This window comes from Glycine soja, chromosome 16, assembly GCF_004193775.1.
Source record: "Glycine soja cultivar W05 chromosome 16, ASM419377v2, whole genome shotgun sequence".
Taxonomy (NCBI): Eukaryota; Viridiplantae; Streptophyta; class Magnoliopsida; order Fabales; family Fabaceae; genus Glycine; species Glycine soja.
Genome location: NC_041017.1, coordinates 34,263,861 through 34,286,830, shown reverse-complemented (window position 1 = coordinate 34,286,830; position 22,970 = coordinate 34,263,861). Strand labels below are relative to the sequence as shown.

General features: G+C 31.1%; 2 protein-coding genes and 1 long non-coding RNA gene across 3 annotated transcripts; 1 reads left to right on the top strand and 2 right to left on the bottom strand.

Moving 5' to 3' along the window:
- The first annotated feature begins 1,975 nt into the window (after positions 1–1,975).
- Positions 1,976–10,859, top strand: LOC114390904 (receptor-like protein EIX2). The gene is made up of 4 exons (XM_028351832.1): positions 1,976–2,168; positions 5,773–6,731; positions 6,807–9,483; positions 10,563–10,859. Exons 1-3 carry the CDS (start codon positions 2,103–2,105, stop codon positions 9,478–9,480), a joined length of 3,699 nt encoding a protein of 1,232 aa, XP_028207633.1. The 5' UTR covers positions 1,976–2,102; the 3' UTR covers positions 9,481–9,483; positions 10,563–10,859.
- A 1,004-nt stretch (positions 10,860–11,863) lies between these two features.
- LOC114390927 lies at positions 11,864–12,223 on the bottom strand. Its single transcript, XR_003662038.1, has 2 exons — positions 12,165–12,223; positions 11,864–12,086 (listed from the first exon to the last, which is right to left on the bottom strand). It is a non-coding gene; the product is annotated as an uncharacterized LOC114390927 (long non-coding RNA).
- Positions 12,224–12,308: 85 nt separating this feature from the next.
- LOC114390010 lies at positions 12,309–14,816 on the bottom strand. The gene is made up of 7 exons (XM_028350701.1): positions 14,651–14,816; positions 14,345–14,563; positions 13,988–14,251; positions 13,274–13,909; positions 12,948–13,186; positions 12,803–12,865; positions 12,309–12,318 (listed from the first exon to the last, which is right to left on the bottom strand). The coding sequence occupies exons 2-7, from the start codon at positions 14,408–14,410 to the stop codon at positions 12,309–12,311; spliced, it is 1,278 nt and encodes a 425-aa protein (XP_028206502.1). The 5' UTR covers positions 14,411–14,563; positions 14,651–14,816.
- Positions 14,817–22,970: the final 8,154 nt, after the last annotated feature.

Sequence of the window (22,970 nt, the reverse complement as noted above, 5' to 3'; positions counted from 1 at the left end):
TTAATAAATTTATTCTATATTTGATATTTGATATATTGATGTATAGTAATAATAAAATTATAGCCAATTAAGAATTTTAAAAATTGTAGAAAGTATTGATTTTTGGTGTGAATGGAATTGTTTTAATATATTGAATATTTTAGTTTTTCTCTCAATATTCTCTTCTTCCTTTTTTTGAATATATATATATATATATATATATATATATATATATATATATATATATATATATATATATATTCTTCTTCCTTAAGAACATGAACATGCTCACTTTAATAAAAAAAATTATTTATGGGTCTATTGATATCTAGGGCAAATAGATTAATTAACTTTAGATTTGAATGTCCTCTTCAAGTATGATATACTTTTTTAAACCTAATTTTTTCTTCTTCAATAAGAACATGGTCACTTTTTCCAACTAAACCCAATTTGAATGTCAATTCAAGCACGGTATGATTTTAATGTCAATTACATATAATTTGAAGTCCTGCGCTTGTTTAGGATGATTTGGATGAAAATAAATTGGGAAGAAGTGAAGGAAAATGAAATGGAAACTTTTGGTTTAGATGGGATGGAAATTAAAATGAAGTAAAAACAAATTTATTGGAGTCCAAAAAAAAAATCCTCAAAAACAGTGGTGAAATAGAGGATTATGTTTGAAGTAATATTAATTTTACGGGAGGATTCCTAAATAATATAAAATTCACTCATTTTTTTCATTTTTATTTATCCAAAAAAAAAGATAAATTTTTCACTGCGTTTCTCTCTTATTTCTATCTTTTTTTTTTCTCTTTCATTTTTTTCTATTTCATCTCTAATCCAAATAAAGTGCAAAAGTAACGGATGAGTTAATCTTTATAAAAGTTTTTTTTCTTTCAAAGTGCTATTTTTTGCTTTCATAAATTGCAAATTTTGTGCTTATTAATTTTCTAATTATTTTAAATATGAAATTGCATTACGATATACGATCAACTTTGTGTGACTTGTTGACTGGAGACTTTTCCAAGTCTCCCTTGATATATATCGTTTAGAATGTTACATTATTTTTAAGTCTTTTTTATTTATTTATTTATTTGGTTATATATTAAATTGAAAAATAAAAAGAAGAGTGGGAACCTAACTAGGAACTGTGCTGTTATTGTGTGGGAACCTAAGTACATTTTAGCATCTTTAAACTGAAAACAGTTTAGTCAAAATGCGTAACAAAATATAGGTCAAGTAATTAGTGGACAAAATCTTGCTCATAGTGTTTGTCACCATAGATTTAGGTTGTGTTTAGGTCAATTACTTAAAATATTGTTAATTGATAGTTGAAACTTTAGATGAAATTAAAAAATTTGAATTATTCTGAAAATAGTTGTGGTAGAAGCAAACATGACCACAGAAGTCCTAACTATTATTTAGACGTGTTTTAGTACCACCAATACGAGGTCTGATTGGAAATTAGTTGTGTGTCGAACCCATCTCATAGCGTGCATGGGTATATGCTCCAAATCTCTTTAACAAATTAAATACCAAGCTTTTTTTATCCAATTTCTTCTTTTTTATCTTTTGTTTAATCAAAGATAATAACAAAAGATATATAATAATTCATAAATCTTATTCAACCAGCTAAACTAAATCCCCTAGCTATCCAAATCCCTTTAACTTTTAAATAACAAAATAAAAGTTATACACACTTTTATATTTCAACATTTTTACCATTATTCATAGTTTTAGTTACTTGTTTATATTTTAGAAACGTCATAATACTTACGTCTTTTGCTTTTATATTTATAACATAAATATATAGAAAATAACATGTATAATATAAATAATATAAAAAGAGCTGATGATTTAAAAAAACGGGAAAGAAATAATTATAAAATAAACATAACTAATCAGACTATTTGCATCAAAAGAAATTATTTGAATATATTTTACATACTTGAAAGAATTTATGAGTGGTCCAACCGTTGAGAAATGTGACTTCCATTAACCATCCCGATGTTATATATATGCATGCCTATTGGCAGTGCTAAAGTCATCAGTATCATTCTAATTCTCATATTCAGTGGATTCATTTCATCAATCACTTTGCCTTTCTGATCATAATCACCAAAATGCCAACCATGAATCCAGTTCGTTTCAAATACATGCAAGCCATAATAATATTTATGATGTTGCAGGTTCGTTCATGTTTTCTCATTTGAATGTATTTGTGAAAATCGCAATTCAAATCTCATTTGATTTCAATGAATTTCAATTTCCTTAAATTTTTATTCACAGTTTTGTCATTTTTTTCTTCTTAAAATAGATCATTCTCCTATGTTTTGTTCATTGTTTTTTGGGTTCATAATGTTTCGGATTGAATTAGAGGTTGAAGCACCGTTTGTTTTGCCCCCTTATTTTTTGTTTTCAAGGTTGAACCATGGTATATGTAGATGTTGAACCAACAAATATGATAGTGGCAACAAGGCATAAATAGTGATGACAAAGATAATGACAACAATAATAAAGACAAGGACAATAATAATATTACATTCTATGTTTATAATTAAGTTTTAATTTCAATGATATATTATTTTTAATTTTAATTCAATAATTTCAATGATATATTATTTTTAATCTTAATTCAATAATTTTCATTTTTTCCCATTTTAACCTTCAAAATGATCTTTCTCTTAAGATTCTAATATAATCCATTTTGACTTAAACAAATGAAAGATACAATAAATTTTATTTTCAATCTTTCTCTCCGTACGCACACACAAAAAAGGCTCACACCATGCATACACTTTTTTATGTGTAGAGTAGAATATAGTGGCTTTTTCCAATTTTTGAATGTCATTACTGTTTTTAAGTTCTATTAGTTATATTTGTCAATCATACATTATTTTCATGACAAATTGATGATATATTTTTTCAAATCATCCCTTGAAAGTGTCATAGTATTAATTTTTTATTATATTAAGGAGTACATATTTTGGTTGATATATAAGACAAATATAAAATTGATATTAAGAAATTTATTTTATATTTGATATTTAATATATTGATGTATAGGAATAATGAAATTATAGCCAATTAAGAATTTTAAAAATTATAGAAAGTATTGGGTTTTGGTGTGAATTTAATTGGAATTGAATTGTTTTAATTTATTGAATATTTTAGTTCTTTTTTCTCAATATTCTCTTCTTCGTTTTTTTAAAGCATTTATGTATATATATATATATATATATATATATTAAGAACATGGTCACTTTAATAATAAAAAAATCATTTATGGGTCTATTGGTATCTAGGACAAATAGATTAATTAACTTTAAATTTGAATGTCCTCTTCAAGCATGGTATATGTTTTTAAACCCAATTTCCTCTTCTTAGTTAAGAACATGGTCACTTTTTTCAACTAAACCTACTTTGAATGCCACTTCAAACACGTTATGATTTTAATGTCAATTACATATAATTTGAAGTCCTCCACTAGGATCATTTGGAAGGAAATAAATTGGGAAGAAGTGAGGAACTTTTGGTTTAGATGGACTGAAAATAAAATGAAGTAAAACAAATTTAGTGGGGTAAAAAAAATGAAATGGGAACTTTTGATTTAGATGGGATGGAAATGAAAATGAAGTAAAAACAAATTTAGTGGGGTCCAAAAAGAGGGCGAGCCCTGGTGCAGCGGTAAAGTTGTGCCTTGGTGACTTGTTGGTCATGGGTTCGAATCCGGAAACAGCCTCTTTGCATATGCAAGGGTAAGGCTGCGTACAATATCCCTCCCCCATACCTTCGCATAGCGAAGAGCCTCCGGGCAATGGGGTACGAAGTTTTCAAAAAAAGAGGGCGAGCCCTGGTGCAGCGGTAAAGTTGTGCCTTGGTGACTTGTTGGTCATGGGTTCGAATCCGGAAACAGCCTCTTTTCATATGCAAGGGTAAGGCTGCGTACAATATCCCTCCCCCATACCTTCGCATAGCGAAGAGCCTCCGGGCAATGGGGTACGAAGTTTTTTTTTTTTTAGTGGGGTCCAAAAAAAAATTGATTCCTCAAAAACAGTGGTAAAATGGGAGGATTTTGTGAGAAGCAATATTGATTTTATGGGAGGATTCCTAAAAAAAACACTCATTTTTTTACTATTTATATTTAAACAATATAAATTCTCTACCTTGTTTCTCTTTTATTTCTATCTTTTTTTTCTCTTTCATTTTTTCTCTATTTCATCTCTAATCCAAACAAAGTGCAAAAGTTACGGATGAGTAATCTTTCATTTTTTTTTTAAAAAAAAAATTTTGCAACTTCTTGACTGGAGACTTTTCCAAGTCTTCCCTTGATATATATCGTTTAGAATGCTACATTATTTTTATTTAATTGGTTAAATATTAAATTGGAAAATAAAAGAAAAATGGGAACATAAGCAGCAATTGTGTCATTGTTGTGTAGTGATCGTCACTTTTACTCATAAGAGTATATATATATATATATATATATATATATATATATATATATATATATATATATATATATATATATACTAAAGTACATTTTAGCATCTTTAAACTGAAAATCTTTCTGTCGAAATGCATAACAAAATATGGGTCAAGTAATTAGTGCACAAAATCTTGTTCATAGTTTTTGCCACCATAGATTCAGGTTGTGTTTCGGACGATTACTTAAAATATTGCTAATTGATAGTTAAAATTGTAGATGAAATTATAAAGTTTGAAAGTTAAAAAGTTAAAAACTGAAAGCTGAAAATATATAAGTCAATGGATTCAATTATATTTGAAGTATTTTATAATATTATCTAATAAATAAATTTTCTCCTAACTTCTCTTTTAAATATATACCAATTTTATTGGTTAATGTTTGTAAAAAAATAATATGAACTAATAAAATTGTTACATATTTAAAAGAGAAGTTAGGAACAAAATTTATTTTAAAATTAAATAAAAATTCAATGGCATTTGGATGAAAGTTTTCGTTCAAAAATTTCCCTTAAAATAATTATTTTTCTAAAGTAGTTGTGGTAGAAGCAAACAGAACCACAGAAGTCATAATTATTATTTAGAAGTGTTGTATGCCGAACCCATCTCATAGCGGCCATGTTTATATGCTTCAAATCTTTTCAACAAATTAAATACCAAGCTAAGATTTTTTTTATCTATTGAAATCAAAGATAATATCAAAAAATTTATATTAATTTCCAACTAATTAAATTAACCCCCTAGACTATTCAAATTATTTTAACTTTTAAATAACAAAATAAAAGTTATACACACATTTATATTCAAACATTTTTACCAATATTCATGGTTTTAGTTACTTGTTTAATTTTTAAAAACGTCATAATAATTACTTCTTTTGCTTTTATATTTATAACATAAATGCATAGAATATAACATGTTTAATATAAATAATAAAAAAGGAGCTGATAGAATATTAAAAAAGCGGGAAAGAAATAATTATAAAATCAACATAACTAATCAAACTATTTGGTTCAAAAGAAATTATTTGAATATATTTTTCATACTTGCGTAAAATTTATATTAGTAAATTTAGAGGAAATACAAAATTATTTTAACTAATTTCCATAAATTTTATTGAAGAGTTTTTTTTTTATATATTTTATCCGTGTATTACAAATTTTTTAAAATTAAATATCCTAAAAGGATTTTTTTATTAAAAGTATGAATATCTAAAACTTTTTTTTACTGTTATTTATTAAAAGTAAAAAATAAACTCCAGTTGGTTTGAAATTCATGGAAGGCATAATAATATTAATGATGTTGCAGGTTGTTGTTTCTGCTCAAGACCATATTATGTGCATTCAGACTGAGAGGGAAGCACTCCTCCAATTCAAGGCTGCACTTGTGGATGACTATGGCATGCTCTCTTCTTGGACCACTTCTGATTGCTGCCAATGGCAAGGGATTCGCTGCTCCAACCTCACCGCCCATGTTCTAATGCTCGACCTTCATGGAGATTTTAATGATGTCCAGCACCGTTATATGAGAGGAGAGATCCACAAGTCGTTGATGGAGTTGCAACAATTAAACTATTTAAACCTCAGTTGGAATTATTTTCAAGGCAGAGGAATCCCAGAGTTTCTTGGTTCTCTCACCAACTTGAGATACCTTGATCTGTCATATTCTGATTTTGGCGGAAAAATTCCAACTCAGTTTGGCTCTCTTTCTCATCTGAAATACTTAAATCTTGGTCGGAATTCTCTGGAGGGTTCAATCCCACGTCAACTTGGAAATCTCTTCCAATTGCAGCATCTTGATCTCAGCATCAATCAATTTGAAGGAAATATACACTCCCAAATCGGAAATCTCTCCCAGTTGCAGCATCTTGATCTCAGCATCAATCAATTTGAAGGAAATATACCCTCTCAAATTGGAAATCTCTCCCAGTTGCAGCATCTTGATCTCAGGTACAATTCTTTTGAAGGAAGTATACCGTCCCAACTTGGGAACCTTTCAAATTTGCAGAAGCTTTATCTTGGAGGATCACATTATTATGATGATGCTTATGGTGGTGCTCTCAAAATTGACGATGGAGATCATTGGCTGTCTAATCTCATTTCCTTAACCCATCTTTCCTTGGACTCCATATCTAATCTCAACACTTCTCATAGCTTCCTCCAAATGATTTCCAAGCTACCAAAACTTAGAGAACTGAGTTTAAGTTATTGTAGCCTTTCCGATCATTTTATCCTTTCACTGAGGCCCTCAAAATTCAATTTTTCTAGTTCCCTTTCCATCCTTGATCTATCCTGGAACAGCTTCACGTCATCAATGATACTCCAGTGGCTGTCCAACGTCACTTCCAACCTTGTTGAGCTTGACCTTAGTGGTAACCTCTTGGAGGGTTCCACATCAAACCATTTTGGCCGTGTAATGAATTCTCTTGAGCACCTCGACCTCACAGATAATATATTCAAGGGTGAGGATTTGAAATCCTTCGCGAATATATGCACCTTACATTCTTTATACATGCCAGCAAACAATTTGACTGAAGACCTTCCATCAATCCTTCATAATTTGTCTAGTGGTTGTGTTAAACAATCATTACAAGAATTGGATTTTCAATATAATCAAATCACTGGCTCTTTACCTGACCTTTCAGTATTCTCATCTCTAAGATCATTGGTTCTTTATGGAAATAAATTAAGTGGAAAGATACCTGAAGGCATCCGCTTACCATTTCATTTGAAATCTCTGTCAATCGAATCAAACTCTTTAGAAGGTGGAATTCCCAAATCATTTGGGAACTCATGTGCTTTGAGATCACTGGATATGTTTGGTAACAATTTGAATAAAGAGCTTTCGGTGATAATTCATCAATTGTCTGGGTGTGCCAGATTCTCGCTGCAAGAATTGTACATAAGAGGAAATCAAATCAATGGTACGCTTTCTGACCTTTCAATATTCTCTGCCTTGAAAACATTGGATCTTTCAGAAAATCAATTAAATGGAAAAATTCCAGAGAATACCAAATTGCCATATCTATTAGAGACTTTGTCAATTGGATCAAACTCTTTAGAAGGTGGAATTCCAAAATCATTTGGGGATGCATGTGCTTTGCGCTCGTTGGACATGTCTAATAATAGCTTGAGTGAAGAGTTTCCAATGATAATCCATCACTTGTCTGGATGTGCTAGATATTCATTGGAACAATTAGATCTAAGCATGAATCAAATCAACGGCACACTACCCGACCTCTCAATATTCTCATCTTTAAGAGAATTAAATCTTTATGGAAACAAGCTAAATGGAGAGATTCCTAAAGATATTAAATTTCCACCTCAACTTGAGGAACTAGATATGCAATCAAATTCCTTGAAGGGTGTGCTCACTGACTATCATTTCGCTAATATGTCTAAGTTATACTTCTTGGAGTTATCTGACAACTCTTTAATGGCCTTGGCATTTAGCCAAAATTGGGTCCCACCATTTCAGTTGAGCCACATAGGATTGCGATCTTGCAAGCTAGGTCCAGTATTTCCCAAATGGTTGGAGACACAAAATCAATTTCGGGATATTGACATTTCAAATGCTGGAATAGCAGATATGGTTCCAAAGTGGTTTTGGGCTAATTTAGCATTCCGAGAATTTATTTCAATGAATATTTCATACAATAATCTCCATGGTATAATTCCTAATTTTCCAACAAAGAATATGCAATATTCCCTAATTCTTGGACCAAATCAATTTGATGGCCCTGTTCCACCATTTCTGCGAGGTTCCGTATTTCTTGATTTATCCAAAAATCAATTCTCAGATTCTCTTTCATTTTTATGTGCTAATGGTACAGTTGAAACTTTGTACGAATTAGACCTTTCAAATAATCATTTCTCTGGAAAAATTCCGGACTGTTGGAGCCATTTCAAGCCATTAACTTATTTGGACTTAAGTCACAATAATTTTTCAGGAAGGATACCCACATCCATGGGATCTCTTCTTCATCTTCAAGCATTGCTATTGAGAAACAACAACTTAACAGATGAGATACCTTTCTCCTTGAGGAATTGCACAAATCTAGTAATGCTAGATATTTCAGAAAACAGATTATCAGGGCTTATCCCTGCTTGGATAGGGAGCGAATTACAAGAGTTGCAATTTTTAAGTTTGGGAAGAAATAATTTCCATGGAAGTTTACCATTGCAAATTTGCTACCTAAGTGACATTCAACTCTTGGATGTCTCACTAAACAGCATGTCTGGGCAGATTCCTAAATGCATAAAAAATTTTACTTCAATGACTCAAAAGACATCTTCAAGAGATTATCAAGGTCATTCATATCATGTCAATATCATTGGCTTGTCTGGTAGTCATACATATGATTTGAATGCAATCTTGATGTGGAAAGGTTCAGAACAAATGTTCAAAAATAATGTGTTACTACTTTTAAAAAGCATTGATCTCTCAAGCAATCACTTTTCTGGAGAAATTCCACTGGAAATAGAGAATTTATTTGGATTGGTTTCATTGAATTTATCAAGAAACCATTTGACCGGAAAGATTCCTTCAAATATTGGAAAGTTAACATCACTTGACTTTCTTGATTTGTCAAGAAACCATCTAGTTGGTTCAATTCCTCCGAGTCTTACTCAAATTTATTGGCTCAGCGTGTTAGATTTGTCACATAACCATCTAACTGGAGAAATTCCAACTGGTACACAGTTACAGAGTTTCAATGCCTCGAGTTATGAAGATAATCTTGATCTTTGTGGACCGCCACTAGAGAAATTGTGTATTGATGGGAAGCCTGCACAGGAACCAATTGTTAAACTTCCTGAAGATGAAAATTTGCTTTTCACCCGTGAATTTTACATGAGTATGGCAATTGGATTTGTTATAAGCTTTTGGGGCGTTTTTGGCTCAATCTTAATGAATCGTTCTTGGAGACATGCTTATTTCAAGTTCATAAGCAATTTCTCAGATGCTATTTATGTCATGGCAGCCGTGAAAGTTTTCAAGTGGCATCACAGAGGATAGCTGGTAATAATATTTTAGTCTTCATATATATACTTCATTTTCCTTTATATGATAAATATATAGCAGTCACAGACCTTAGTTTACAACTAGATGACGTTTTTCTCTTTTGTTTTGACCTTTAGACCCTCAATTAATAAAAAAGCAAGTATTCATCAACACGAACCTTAGTTTACTATCACACTGCAGGTAAACAAGTTGTAGTTCGGTTTTCTTCTTAAAAGAAGACTAGCTACAACATATATATATATATATATATATATATATATATATATATATATATATATATATATCTTTTAATGAACTAGTTTTAACTAAAGATGAACAACCAGTTATATAATAATGAAAAAGAAAAGTGGAAAATGCATGCATGTTTGTTTTGCACTTCCAAAATCTAGATTAGATTGTTTATAAAATACTAATTTGAAATTTAATATTCTAATAATGGTACGTCGCTTGAAAATATATATTGAATGAGTTGTGTATATATATTCGAAGAATCTAAATCTTGATATTTTAAATATTCTTACCTCAAAATGTCTTTTAACATAACTACAAATCATCTTTTGGACTTTTGTTAATACTGTAATATAATCAATTTTTGATAAATGTTTTTCTAAAAAGTATATAATAAGTTCAAAGAGTCTAATTACTAATTAGTATTAACTTCAATGTGTTGGAGTTTTACATGGGCATATATTAATATTAATATATTTAATTTTATTTATTTTTATACCATTTCATATTAGTTAAATAAATTAAAGAAATGATTATTAATATTGTTATATTAAATTGAGTAGGCTATAAAACTTCTTTACACTAACATTTCATATTAAACAAATCAAAATACTTTTACCTATTTTCTAATCCCAAAATAATAGCTACATACAAATAAAGTATATTTTTTTCTTGATATATATTTTTCCTCCTTATAAATACTTTTACCTATTTTCTATCTCACGTTCTACTTTTTGATATAGCTTTTAGTGTTGGTGATTTTCTTGGCATTCCAATTTTTTCTCTATTCTTTTATTATTTCTAGTTGAAGACAAATTTTGAAGGATCGATATTTTAATTTTTGGCAGAAAAATTCTGAATTGTAGGTGCCAGCTTGTTGTGGTGGAAAATGCAAAGAGACACTTTTAATTTGGAGGTGAGAAGGCATCTCTCACAGTTGGATTTGGAGACCGAGAGAGAATTAACGAAGGCTTCTAGAGCTTGAGGGAGCCAATTGTGATTGTGATCCATCTAGTTTATTTTCCTTTTTAATTTCTAAGCATTTTGTTTGTAGTTTGGCATTTAAATCTGAACTGGTTGTTTTGTATGAAGTTGATGAATCTTCATAATAATGGGAACTGAGAGGTTTGGTTATTGCTTCTTCATTTTTGGGTCATGCTATTTGATTATGTTGAAATAGAAAACCGTGTTTGATCTAGGGATTTTGTTGTGCCACTACTAGAAAATAAGGTTTTAACATCGGTTATTTAAGACTTTCAACATCGGTTATTAATTGATGTTGAAAGTACCGATGTGGAAAGTAGTATCATTAACATCGGTTTTTCAAAACCGATGTTAACTAATAAATACAACATCGGTTATTTAAATAAGCGATGTTATATGATACGAATTATGAAAAAAAAATTATAAATCTATAAATTAACATCGGTTTTTTAAAAAATTGATGTTGTAAGTGACATTTAACATCGGTTTTTTAAATAGGCGATGTTATATGATACGAATTATGGAAAAAAATTACAAATCTATAAATCAACATCGGTTTTTTAAAAAACTGATGTTGTAAGTGACATTTAACATCGGTTTTTTAAATAACCAATGTTAAATGTGACATGTGACATCGGTTTTTTAAAAACTGATGTTGTAAGTAACATTTCACATCAGTTTTTTAAAAATCTGATGTTGTAAGTGATATTTAACATCGGTTATTTAAATAGGCGATGTTATATGATATGAATTATGAAGAAAAAAAAAGTTATAAATCTATAAATCAACATCGATTTTTAAAAAAACTGATGTTGTTAGTGACATGTAACATCGGTTTTTAAAATAACCGATGTTAAATGTGATATTTGACATCGGTTTTTAAAAAATTGATGTTGTAGGTGACATTTCACATCGGTTTTTAAAAAAACTGATGTGAAATGTTACTTACAACATCAGTTTTTTTAAAAACCGATGTTATTTAACATCAGTTTTTAAAAAAACTGATGTTGTAAGTAACATTTCACATCAGTTTTTTTAAAGACCGATGTTGTTTTAGAAATTTATTTTTAACATGATGTCTGTTTTTTCAATAAATCCCAAAAATAACCTGCAAATTTTAAAATCAGACCACACAACATATAATTTTCATTCTGTTTTGAAACAGTTTTTACCAGAAAATTCAATAAGAAATTTACTAATTACTATGAATTTAAAACATATTTAATGTTGAGACATGAATTGTAAATTAAGTAAGTAAATATAAACTACAATTACAAGATTGTCTAAACATCCTAAGTTTCATTTTTCACTTTCAAATAGTACTTTGCCCACTGGTTGCGAAGCGCCTTCAATCTTTCTGGTTCCAATGGTCTAGGATCAGTGAAATACTGCATGATATAATAAAACATAAGTTAATAATATATTAGCAATCATAATAATATGAAATTTGGTGAATTAAAAATTACCATTTCCCAATTATTCTGGAAATTTCCTAAGATTATAGTTGACATCCAATGCATGACGTAATACCCACACTCAGTGCTTCCTTTTTGTCTATTACACTAAATACATTATGAAATTTAGATATGCAACGTTCAGTACAAATTAGTCTACACAATACTAAAATATAAGTGAAAACATATTGTTTAAATAACTTACTTTAACAACAATCCACCTAGCAGGAGTCTTGGATTTACTTTGTTGAGTATCGTCAAGTCCTTTCAAAGCACTATTGAATACAAACATAGATTCTTATTGTACATTTAAAATTTTGATTTACCTGACTAATGCTAATGCAAATATATTAAAAAACAACACTGACCTATTAATTATGCCTTTGAGGTAGTTGTCTGGCTTATTATGCAACGAACAAAACCAAATGACAACATTTTCCTTAGGCAAAATGACGACCATTTGCCAATGTGCACTGCAGTGGAGACCAATATATGTTATTATACTATTATACATTATTTAAATTCATTTGTTGAGTTTAAGTTACCCATTCAAGTAGGCTCCTAGGTACACATCTCGTTTTGAATTTTGCATCCAGTTCTTAATGTAATTTTCTGATTCAAATTGTGATTGGCCAGATCTCTGGATAGACTGTGGCTCGAGGAATCCATACACATCGATATTCCCAGCTCGCATACTTGTCTCAGTCATATGCCTATTATTGTTAACACAAAGTAAATTATGCATGAAGGTAAAACAATAAATTAGGTAACTAACAATAATCTAAATTGACTTACAGAATCCACAACTGTATAACAGATATGCTGAGACATTGACCACCATGAGCAATTTCAGACAGATCTTCATGTTTTATGTACAAGGGAAAGTTTTCATTAAATAGGCCAAACAAGGTAGCATCCCACATAACCTGCAATGGCTTCAGAAAAAGCTGTGGAATGGTCAATGTCATTAGATATAGCGGATCATCGACCTCATCATCCGGCCTATCTGCAGGTTTCGCGGGTCTCACAGCTCCCTGTTTATCCAACATAATTAATTGACATAATTTAATCACAGTAAACATTTTAATTGGAAAAATAAGCATTTAATGACACTAAAATACCTGTTCTGATAAACGCTTGACTAGATGTGTCGGCCAAGCAAGGAATGTGTTAAGAGCCTGTCCCACGACCTTAACCTCTTTAGTGGGTACAGGAATGGGAGCATCTACATCTCTAATCTCCTCAACACCAACCTTAACTTGATCATGCAGCAAATGAATGTTGTGAATTGTTGTAGATCCCTCATAAACTCTTCCCAGGGCAACCAGGCGAGAAGGATATTCTTCAATATACAACCCACATTTGTATGAGACACCGGTGTCTAGATCGTTCCCTGAGGGATCAACACAACTCTCCTTTGTGCTGACACGAGCAGCTGAAGGACCAACATCAGGTTCAGGAGGCAGTGCGAGTCCCTGTGATTGCATTTGGCTGAGGGATAACATTAGCCGTCGAGTGACTTTTTCTGTGATTGAATCCTCTAGTTGGTCCTTGATTTGTTGCGTCAACTGTTGCAGGTATTCGGGAGCAATGGAGGAGGTCCTTGAAGCTGATCCAAAGTATTGTTTGATGGTTATACCGGCTCCTACAGCACGCACACGACCAGAGTGTTCTGGTCGCCCAATGGCAGCAGTCAGTATATCATGACGTCCATGGGTAACAAAGGAACCCTGTGAGGCCTGCTCCTCAAGCGCATCCTGTGAAGAACACATTTATTCTATACTTAATCACACAATAAAAAAAATAATTACAATTATGAATTGAAAGTGACTTACAATCTTGTCAGCAATTTCCTTTGCTGCTTCAGATGTCATGTCACCAGTTTTCTTGGTGCGGGCTAGCTTCCACTTCACGTGTCGTTTGATGGGAGATGGAGGATCAATGACGGTGTCAGTGCTTCCGGATTGAGTTGCTTCCTCTAGTTTTTTCTTTCTCTTCTCATCCATCAACTTTTTTTCTAAATATTCATAACCCCCACGAGACATCACGTGAGGGGCAGTGTTTTGTTTTTGGACAGCTTGTGCTTTTTTTCGAACATTCTGTAAAAATGAAACATTAATGAAACTCATGATTACAATGTATTATAATAAGTTCATTTAAAGTTAAAAAAATGAAAATCCCAAATTAGTTACCTCCCATGAAGGGTCTCTACGGCTCTGGCAAAATTGGGTCCATTTCTCCTTGCTAATGCCGTACATTTTGCATACAGTGTCATCAACACTATCCTTGTCAGCTGCAAGTGCCCATTTCGACGTCAAATCAGACTTAAACTGTCTCCACCGCTCCCCCACAGTCTGAAGTATTTTCTTTTTTGTCCTTAAATCAGATGCTTCAGGGATATCAAATTCAGCCTAACAAAGAGTAAATTAGGTTTTATTAATACTAAATTCAAATATTTGGCTAACAAACAATATGGAACATGAAATAATACATGATACCTGAATATCCTCCCATATCAAATCCTTCTGAGTAATAGGGACATGCTTCCAATTTTCGTATGTGACATCCACCTTATCACGAGCAACGATCCCTAAATATGTTCTAAATTTCTTGCTGTGGGGACCGTCTGCTTTGCCAGTAACAGGATCCACATGGACAAGGGGTCTCTCTACCCCAACTGGTCTAGTCGCCAATAATCTTAGGCGTGAGGCCTTTCTAGTCCGCTTCAATGGTGGTGACGACGAATGCGATGTTACACCAGTAGAAGGAGGAGGAGGCGGAGGAGAGTTTGACTGTGTAGCCATTTGGCTGTGAAAAAAAAAACATTAATTCAATATGTTATAAAAAATAAATGCGTATGAATGTAATTAAATGAATTGAAATTAAGTACAAAATAAAAAAAAATTACATTAGACGATGTTAATTAATTCTCCTTCATCGTGATCATTACGATTAGCATGAACATCGTCAGTTTCTTCTCCGATGACATTAGGTGACAATTGTGTGGACAAAGGACTAACATAAGTATCAATGTATGAATAATCATCTTCAACATTGACACCTATTGTTTTTCCATGTAAAACCACTGACCACCTTTGATCACAAGGGTCTTCGACATAAAATACTTGTTTCGCTTGTTCTGCCATAATGAAAGGATCATTCTGGTATGCGAGTTTGTTAAGATCCACCAACGTAAATCCCACATCATCGGTCCGCACACCGGTATTACTGTCAACCCACTTACATTTGAAAACACAGACAGTGAATTTGACATAGTTAAGCTCCCAAATTTCTTCAATGAAACCAAAGTAAGGGATGAAAGCTACACAAGGATTGTCATCATGTACACTAGCGAAGTGTTGAGATTCAGCCCTTAGGGTAACCCCACTGTTTTGCATTGTACTTTTTTGGTCTTGTGCTTTTGTATAGAAGGAATACTTGTTTATATCATATCCTTGCCAAGTTATAACATTTCTTTTAGGTCCATCTGCTAGCTTTCTCAACATTTCAGAAGCATTATCATCAGCCAAGATTGTGTGTTTAAACCAATCTAGGAAAGTCTTGTTATGTTTTTTCAACACTGAGTTCTTCGACATTTTTGGATTACTTTGTTTGACTAAATTTTCATGACGAACTATGTATGGCAAAACTTCATTACTATTATTCAACACATACAAGTGAGCTTGTTGCAAATCTTCTACACTTGGAGTGATGACATGCAGTCCTCTTGAACCCTTACCTCTTACTCTTTCGTCATGCCGAGACTCGGGAAGCCCAATAGGTTTAGCTTTTTCAATGTACTCTGAACAAAATTCAATGGCTTCTTCTGCAATGTACCTTTCAACAATAGATGCTTCAGGACGGTGTAGATTTTTGGTATACCCTTTTAAGATCTTCATGTATCGCTCAACCGGATACATCCACCGCAAATAAACAGGACCACAACATTTGATTTCTCTGACTAGATGAATAATTAAGTGAACCATGATGTCAAAGAATGCAGGCGGAAAATACATCTCCAACTCACACAATATAATAGCAGCCTCATTTTCCAGTTCGTCTAACTTCACAGGATCAAGAACTTTGCTACATATAGAATTGAAGAAAAAGCACAGCCGAGTTATGGCAAGCCTGACTTTGTTAGGCAAAATGTCTCGTATGGCCACCGATAACAATTGTTGCATCAAGACGTGACAATCATGAGACTTTAAGCCTACCAACTTAAGATCCTTCAAATGCACAAGGCTCTTAATATTTGAAGAGTATCCTTGTGGAACTTTGACCCGTCGTAGGCATTGACAAAAACTGAACTTTTCCTTTCTGGACAAAGTATGACAAGCTGGAGGCAAGTATATTTTTCTACCATCAGACCTTGGATGTAACGACGCTCGAATACCCATCTCAGCTAGATCTTGACGAGTATTCAAACCATCTTTTGTCTTGCCGTGAATGTTAAGGAGCGTCCCAATGAGACTATCACATACATTTTTCTCCACATGCATAACATCAATACAATGTCTAACATCTAGATCAACCCAGTACGGAAGATCAAACAAAATCGACCTTTTCTTCCATATGCAAGTCTTATTTTTGTCTTTCTTTTGGACCTTTCCAAATATTGTATTTAGGTGTTGAACCCGCTGGAAAATCTGGTCACCAGTCAACGGTACCGGTGCATTTTCATGCTCTTGACTTCCATTAAATGCTTTTTTCAATCGTCGGTAAGGATGATGAGGTTTAAGAAAACGTCGATGCCTAGTGTAAACTGTTTTTCTTCCATGTTTCAGTTGTATGTAGCTTGTGTCTTCTTCACAGATGGGGCATGCACGATGGCCTTTAACACTGTAACCGCTCAAATTCCCATATGCTGGAAAATCATTAATGGTACAAAAAAGCATTGCACGTAAATTAAATGTCTCATTTCGAAACCCATCAAACACTAAAACTCCTTCGTCCCACAACTTTGTAAGGTCTTCAATCAAGGGATTGAGATAAACATCGATGTCATTTCCTGGCTGTCTTGGGCCCGTTATCATCATAGACAACATCATGTATTTTCGTTTCATACACAACCAAGGAGGCAAATTGTAAATCACTAGCAAAACTGGCCACGAACTGTGTTGCGTGCTTAAACTGCCATATGGATTCATTCCATCAGTGGCTAGTCCAAGCCTAAGATTTCTTGCCTCTTTGCCAAAATCCGGATACAAACGGTCTATCTTCTTCCATTGCAAGGAATCAGCCGGATGACGAAGCATTCCATCACAGTTTCTCTCATTTGCATGCCATGTAAGGTCTTTTGCGTCGTCTCCATTAGCAAACATACGCTTAAACCTTGGAATGATCGGAAGATACCACAACACCTTCGCTGGGGGGCCCTTGTTTGAGTTTTCATCACTACTACACTCCTCATCATCCTTGAGTTTGTACCGTGATACCCCACACCTAGGGCATTTCGACATTTCTTGAAATTGATGTCTGTATAATATGCAATCATTCGGGCAAGCATGAATCTTCTGATACTCCATACCCATGGGACACAATATTTTCTTTGCTTGATAGTAACTTTTAGGCAATGTGTTTTCCTCTGGAAGCATGTCGTGCACTACTTGAAGCAGTGAACTAAAGCTTTTGTCACTCCACCCATATCTGGCTTTGATATTAACCAGACTTAAAACTGCCGACAACAGCGTCAACGAATTCTTGCACCCCGGATACAAAGGTTTCTTTGAATCAGTTTGTAATGTATCATACATAGGGGCATGTGCTTGCTGAAAAGACTCTTGTCCAAGGTCACGAATCATATCCTCCAAGCGATCTCCCATTTCTACATCAAACGGTTCGGATTGTTGCCCACTCTGCATGTCTGTCATTTCACCATGCCATATCCACGTCGTATAATTCCTCTTAATTCCATCACACAACAGATGCTCTCGTATGTCATCCAGTATTTGTCGTCTTCCATTCAAACAATTGATGCAAGGACAATAATATTTTCCATCTTCATCCGGTTGACCTCTTTCTGAAGCAAATTGTAAGAATTGCTCGACGCCTTCCTCATATTCTGGGCTGATGCGACTTTCATTCATCCAACTTCGATCCATCTAAGTAATAACTCGGTCATACTCTCAAAGTTATTCGATGCATGAAAATCTCACTTTTTTATTATAGGTGTGGCCCTATCCCATTTGGGAAGACCGTCTTTTATGGTAGCTTCATACATCAGGGTTAATTCTATTTTGTTAAATTTGACAAAATTTTGGCAGCATTTCGCATTGGTCTCCAAGTACACAACATGAAATCGGTGAAATTAATTTTCCGATAATCAAGTATGCACCCAGAGAACAACTAGAAATGCATTACCGAAATTTCATCAAATTAAACAAAATAATTTTAACCTTAACACATGAATCTACCATAAAAATATCAGTCTCCCCAAACTGTCCAAACGGACAATTCAAGATTAAATACAATGATTAATGCAAACTATCCGCAAGAATCATTGCATCCAATCTCAAACGGGAATCTAAGGTTCACTCATCATGAACACAATTTATATAGCATATATCAATTGTCATTAATGGCAGTGAACACGTAATAAAAATATTCATTGGTAACAAACATTTGTACCTGTGATGATGAGCAGCACGATCCAAAATGAAAGCAAGAATCAAATAAATAACTGAATGAACACCTACATCAATCATCATTCCGAAAAATAGATATCAATATGAATGCTACACTCAAACTTTGAAGAAGAATAAAGGATAATATGGCGGAAATGATACAGTGTTGTTTGCACCCAAACTCTTACTTACGTGGCTAACATAATATTTCGATTAGTGTCCAAGAACTATAAAATCCCACACATCTTTGGCTGAGATTGATGGTTGACCATTCTTTTGAAGAAATTAAGAAGAAGAAAAAAATTCTTATTTTATTTCATAAGAAAATATTTATTTCGTGATAAATAAAATAACATATTCAATAAATTACTTAATCTCATGTTAACAAGCAAGAAATTTTTTTATTTAAATTGTTATAACAATAAATTAAAGAAGTTTATTTTCACTAATAATTTAAATATTAATGTAATTCTAAGTAAATTATTTTTCGTCAGAGTTAAATATAATTTTCCTACGTGTATCTTTGGAAGATAATTTTGCTTGAAATCACTCGTTAAAATGAGAAATTATGTGTCATGCTAGTTGATCGTGCTTGATAGTTAAGTCAAATAGATTTTATTAAATAAAGAAAACTAAAGATGTGACTTTTTACATTAATTAAGCAATAAAAAACTCAAGATGTGATTTTTACAGGATAGACTTCCATAAAAGATTTTGTAAATATGTACGCAAGTGCCACACTTTTTCAAAGAACTAAAGAATATATCAGCATCATATATATCAGCACCAAAAAAAAAATATTGTGTATATTTTTTTACTGCACCATATCACGTATATGTCAAATTATAATTATAATAGGATATTGACCTTTTTTTTTCTATCTACAAATGACATTATTTACTCTACTTTCACTGAACAACCAAAACCGAAGCAAATAAATAAATAAAATAAAATAAAATAAATGTATGTATACGCAGTGTTTCGGTGGCAACGTTTCGTTAGAAGATTGATCGTGTGCGCGTACATGAGAAAGAACTCGAACAAAAAATAAGTAGAATAAAAACCTGAACGGTTTGAAGTAGCGGTTGGTTGAGTCCTCTACCGTTTGGAAACCCTTGGTCTGCATTAATCGGCGAGGAATATCAATAAATAAATAGATATAAAGAAATTAAACACAGGAAAATTTGGACAGGTTATAACTCGGAAAATTACGAAAGTAAATTAACAATTCATAATAATAATTCAGAATTTCGAGGAGCGAACCTGCAGATCTGACGGCACGGAGTGGAGGTCCTTAAAGTGGCTGGAGCTGCAGCAAGAGCGATCGGAGCAAAAATCGCCGGAAACAACCGTGCCGGTAGAACTGACGGAAGCTTCCGGCGAGACGGTAGTGTCGGGAAACTGCGTATCGGAAGAGCGTAACTGGAAGGAAGCGGTGGTTTTTCTTTTCTTGGAAATGGAATGTTGGCTTGAAGAAGGTTGTTCTATGGCGGCAATTGTGAGAGAGCAGCGAATACACACCTGAGTTCTTGCAGTAATTGTGGGAGTAATTGTGGGACCAATTTGAGGGTTTAGGGTTTTACAGGAGAAATGACGTATAGGCCCAATTTAAGAATTTGGTTTGACAAAAATTGGACACCATGATTTTTATAATTGGTTTCGGGTCTTATTTAACGTAGACCCAACTGAACCTAATATAGGATAACCTTTTTTAAATTTTAAAAACTTTTTAAAAATTAGTAAAATGTTTACAAGAATTTTTAATGTAATATATATTTCTTCAAAATCAATTCTTGATAATCTGAAACAAACATAAGTAAGAATTAGAAAGAACGTGAAAAAATTATTTTATTATTTGATAAATCATGATATTAAATTATAACTTTGATTTTAAAGACTTTCAGCTAGATAATTAAAATTAATATTTTTTTATTAATTGATAAAATCGTGATATTAAATTATAATTTTGATTTTTAAAGACTTTCAAGTTTCAACTATATAAATTTAAATTAATAAATCTAATTTCAATTTTATGATTAATTTCAAATATCAAATAAGCATTTTTAACATTTCAAATCCCAATAGTATATTCCCCAAGTTTAATAAAATTCATATCAACCCGTTAGTTAGGTGCACTTCACGCAGCTAGCAATAAATCAATAAATTAAATAATAAAAAAACAAAAATCATGAACTCGGAGTTTATATAGATGCGTGGATGTACCTTGGAGTGTTGGTACTATCTAATACACTTTTTCTAAAACTATTATGATTTAGAAAATTTACTATGCATTTGCTGTGTACATAATTTTATATGGTATATGAATTTTAAATTATTTTAGAAATCATATCAATATTAATTTATGGTTAAATAATAAAATTAAATTATTTTACATTATTAAAATAGCATCATTAAATTTTATTATTTGTATTCTTAATACAATACAAGATTTTCTTTATGTCATTCAAATTTTTTGAGAAATGTGATTAAATAATTTGTTTTATTCTTTAAAAATTACTCTGAAAATTATTAAGATTCATTATCTTGTGTTTTTACTTTATTATTTTTTAACTCATTAATTGATTGACGTGTATATATATATATATATGATAGTCACTTTCTTCCATCCTCACACGAGAGAGAAAATGAATTTATCTTATGATTCATTTTGTCCTAAAATTGTTAATGTTTATTAGGATATACCTTTACTAAACTATAGTTTTTAAAAACTAGAAGAACAAAAAATACGTTTTAATCAAATAAATAATGTATGCATACATTTTATGACTTTTTTGACAGTAAGTTATAGTATCGTAAATTTCTGTAATAATTATATTAAAAATTATATCAAAATATTTTTCAATTAATTGATATTATAAAAAAAATTGTAACAATTTTTGTTTGCTACTAAGTATATAAATCAATTAATAAGATTGTTTTAATTTAACTAGTGATTTTAAATTTAAGTTTTAATACAATATTAAATATTAATAAGGATGACTTTTTTATAATAAGAACTCGGTGATAATCATTTCATAAATGATAATCATACTAAATTTGAGTGTGTCGTGGTTACCAGACCAAATATGTTATTCATGTTTTCAAACTTAGTTCGTGAATTAAAATTTAAAGTTTTATTAAGTAAATCTAAAAAAAAAATATTTAATTGAGTATTAAAATAACTTTTGACAAAAAATATTCATCACTATTTAAATATAATTTTTTTTCTTTGTTTCTTCTTTCCTAAATAATTTTTTTATAAAATTTATTAACAAAAAATTCACATAATTAACAAATGAAGTTAAAAATAATAAAAAAATGACAAATATAATAAAAATAAATTACATGTGGATTATAATTAACTCTATATTTAAAGACTTAAAACATAATTTCCATGTCTCATGAAAATAATTTTATTTTTGTTCTGAAAAATTTGTTTAAAAATAATAAAAATATCATTTTTTTTCAAATATAATAATTAAATAATAATATATTAATAATAAATTTTAATTTTTTTACTATATAATTATTTTTACTAACATTCTATAAAAATTCTATAAAAGTTAAACTCTATTATTAAAAACAATTTTTTTTTCAAATTAACTAATATCAAATAATTTATATAAATATGTGTTATATTTAAATGATAATCATGAAATAATAAAATTAAAATTACGAAATTCATTTTAAAAATTTAGTTTAATTTTTAAATGTTTACCTTTTGAATTTATTATTGTTTATTAATTATTATATTTTTTTAATTAAAATATAATTAATAACGCAATATATGATTTTTTTTAAAATATATAAATAATTTAAAAAATTATATTAACATCAGTTATTTGAAAACTGATGTCGTTAAGCACTTACAACATCAGTTTTCAAATAACAGATGTTAAAACTGAATTTAGTATGATTTTAACATCGGTTATTTGAAAACTGATGTTGTAAGTGTTTAACGACATCAGTTTTTAAATAACTGATGTTAATTTAACATCGGTTATTTGAAAACTGATGTGGTTAAACACTTACAACATCGTTTTTCAAATAACCGATGTTAAAATCATACTAAATTCAGTTTTAACATCTGTTATTTGAAAACCGATGTTGTAAGTGCTTAACGACATCGGTTTTCAAATAACCGATGTTAATAGGACGATGTTAAAACTCATTTTTTTAGTAGTGTGCTTTT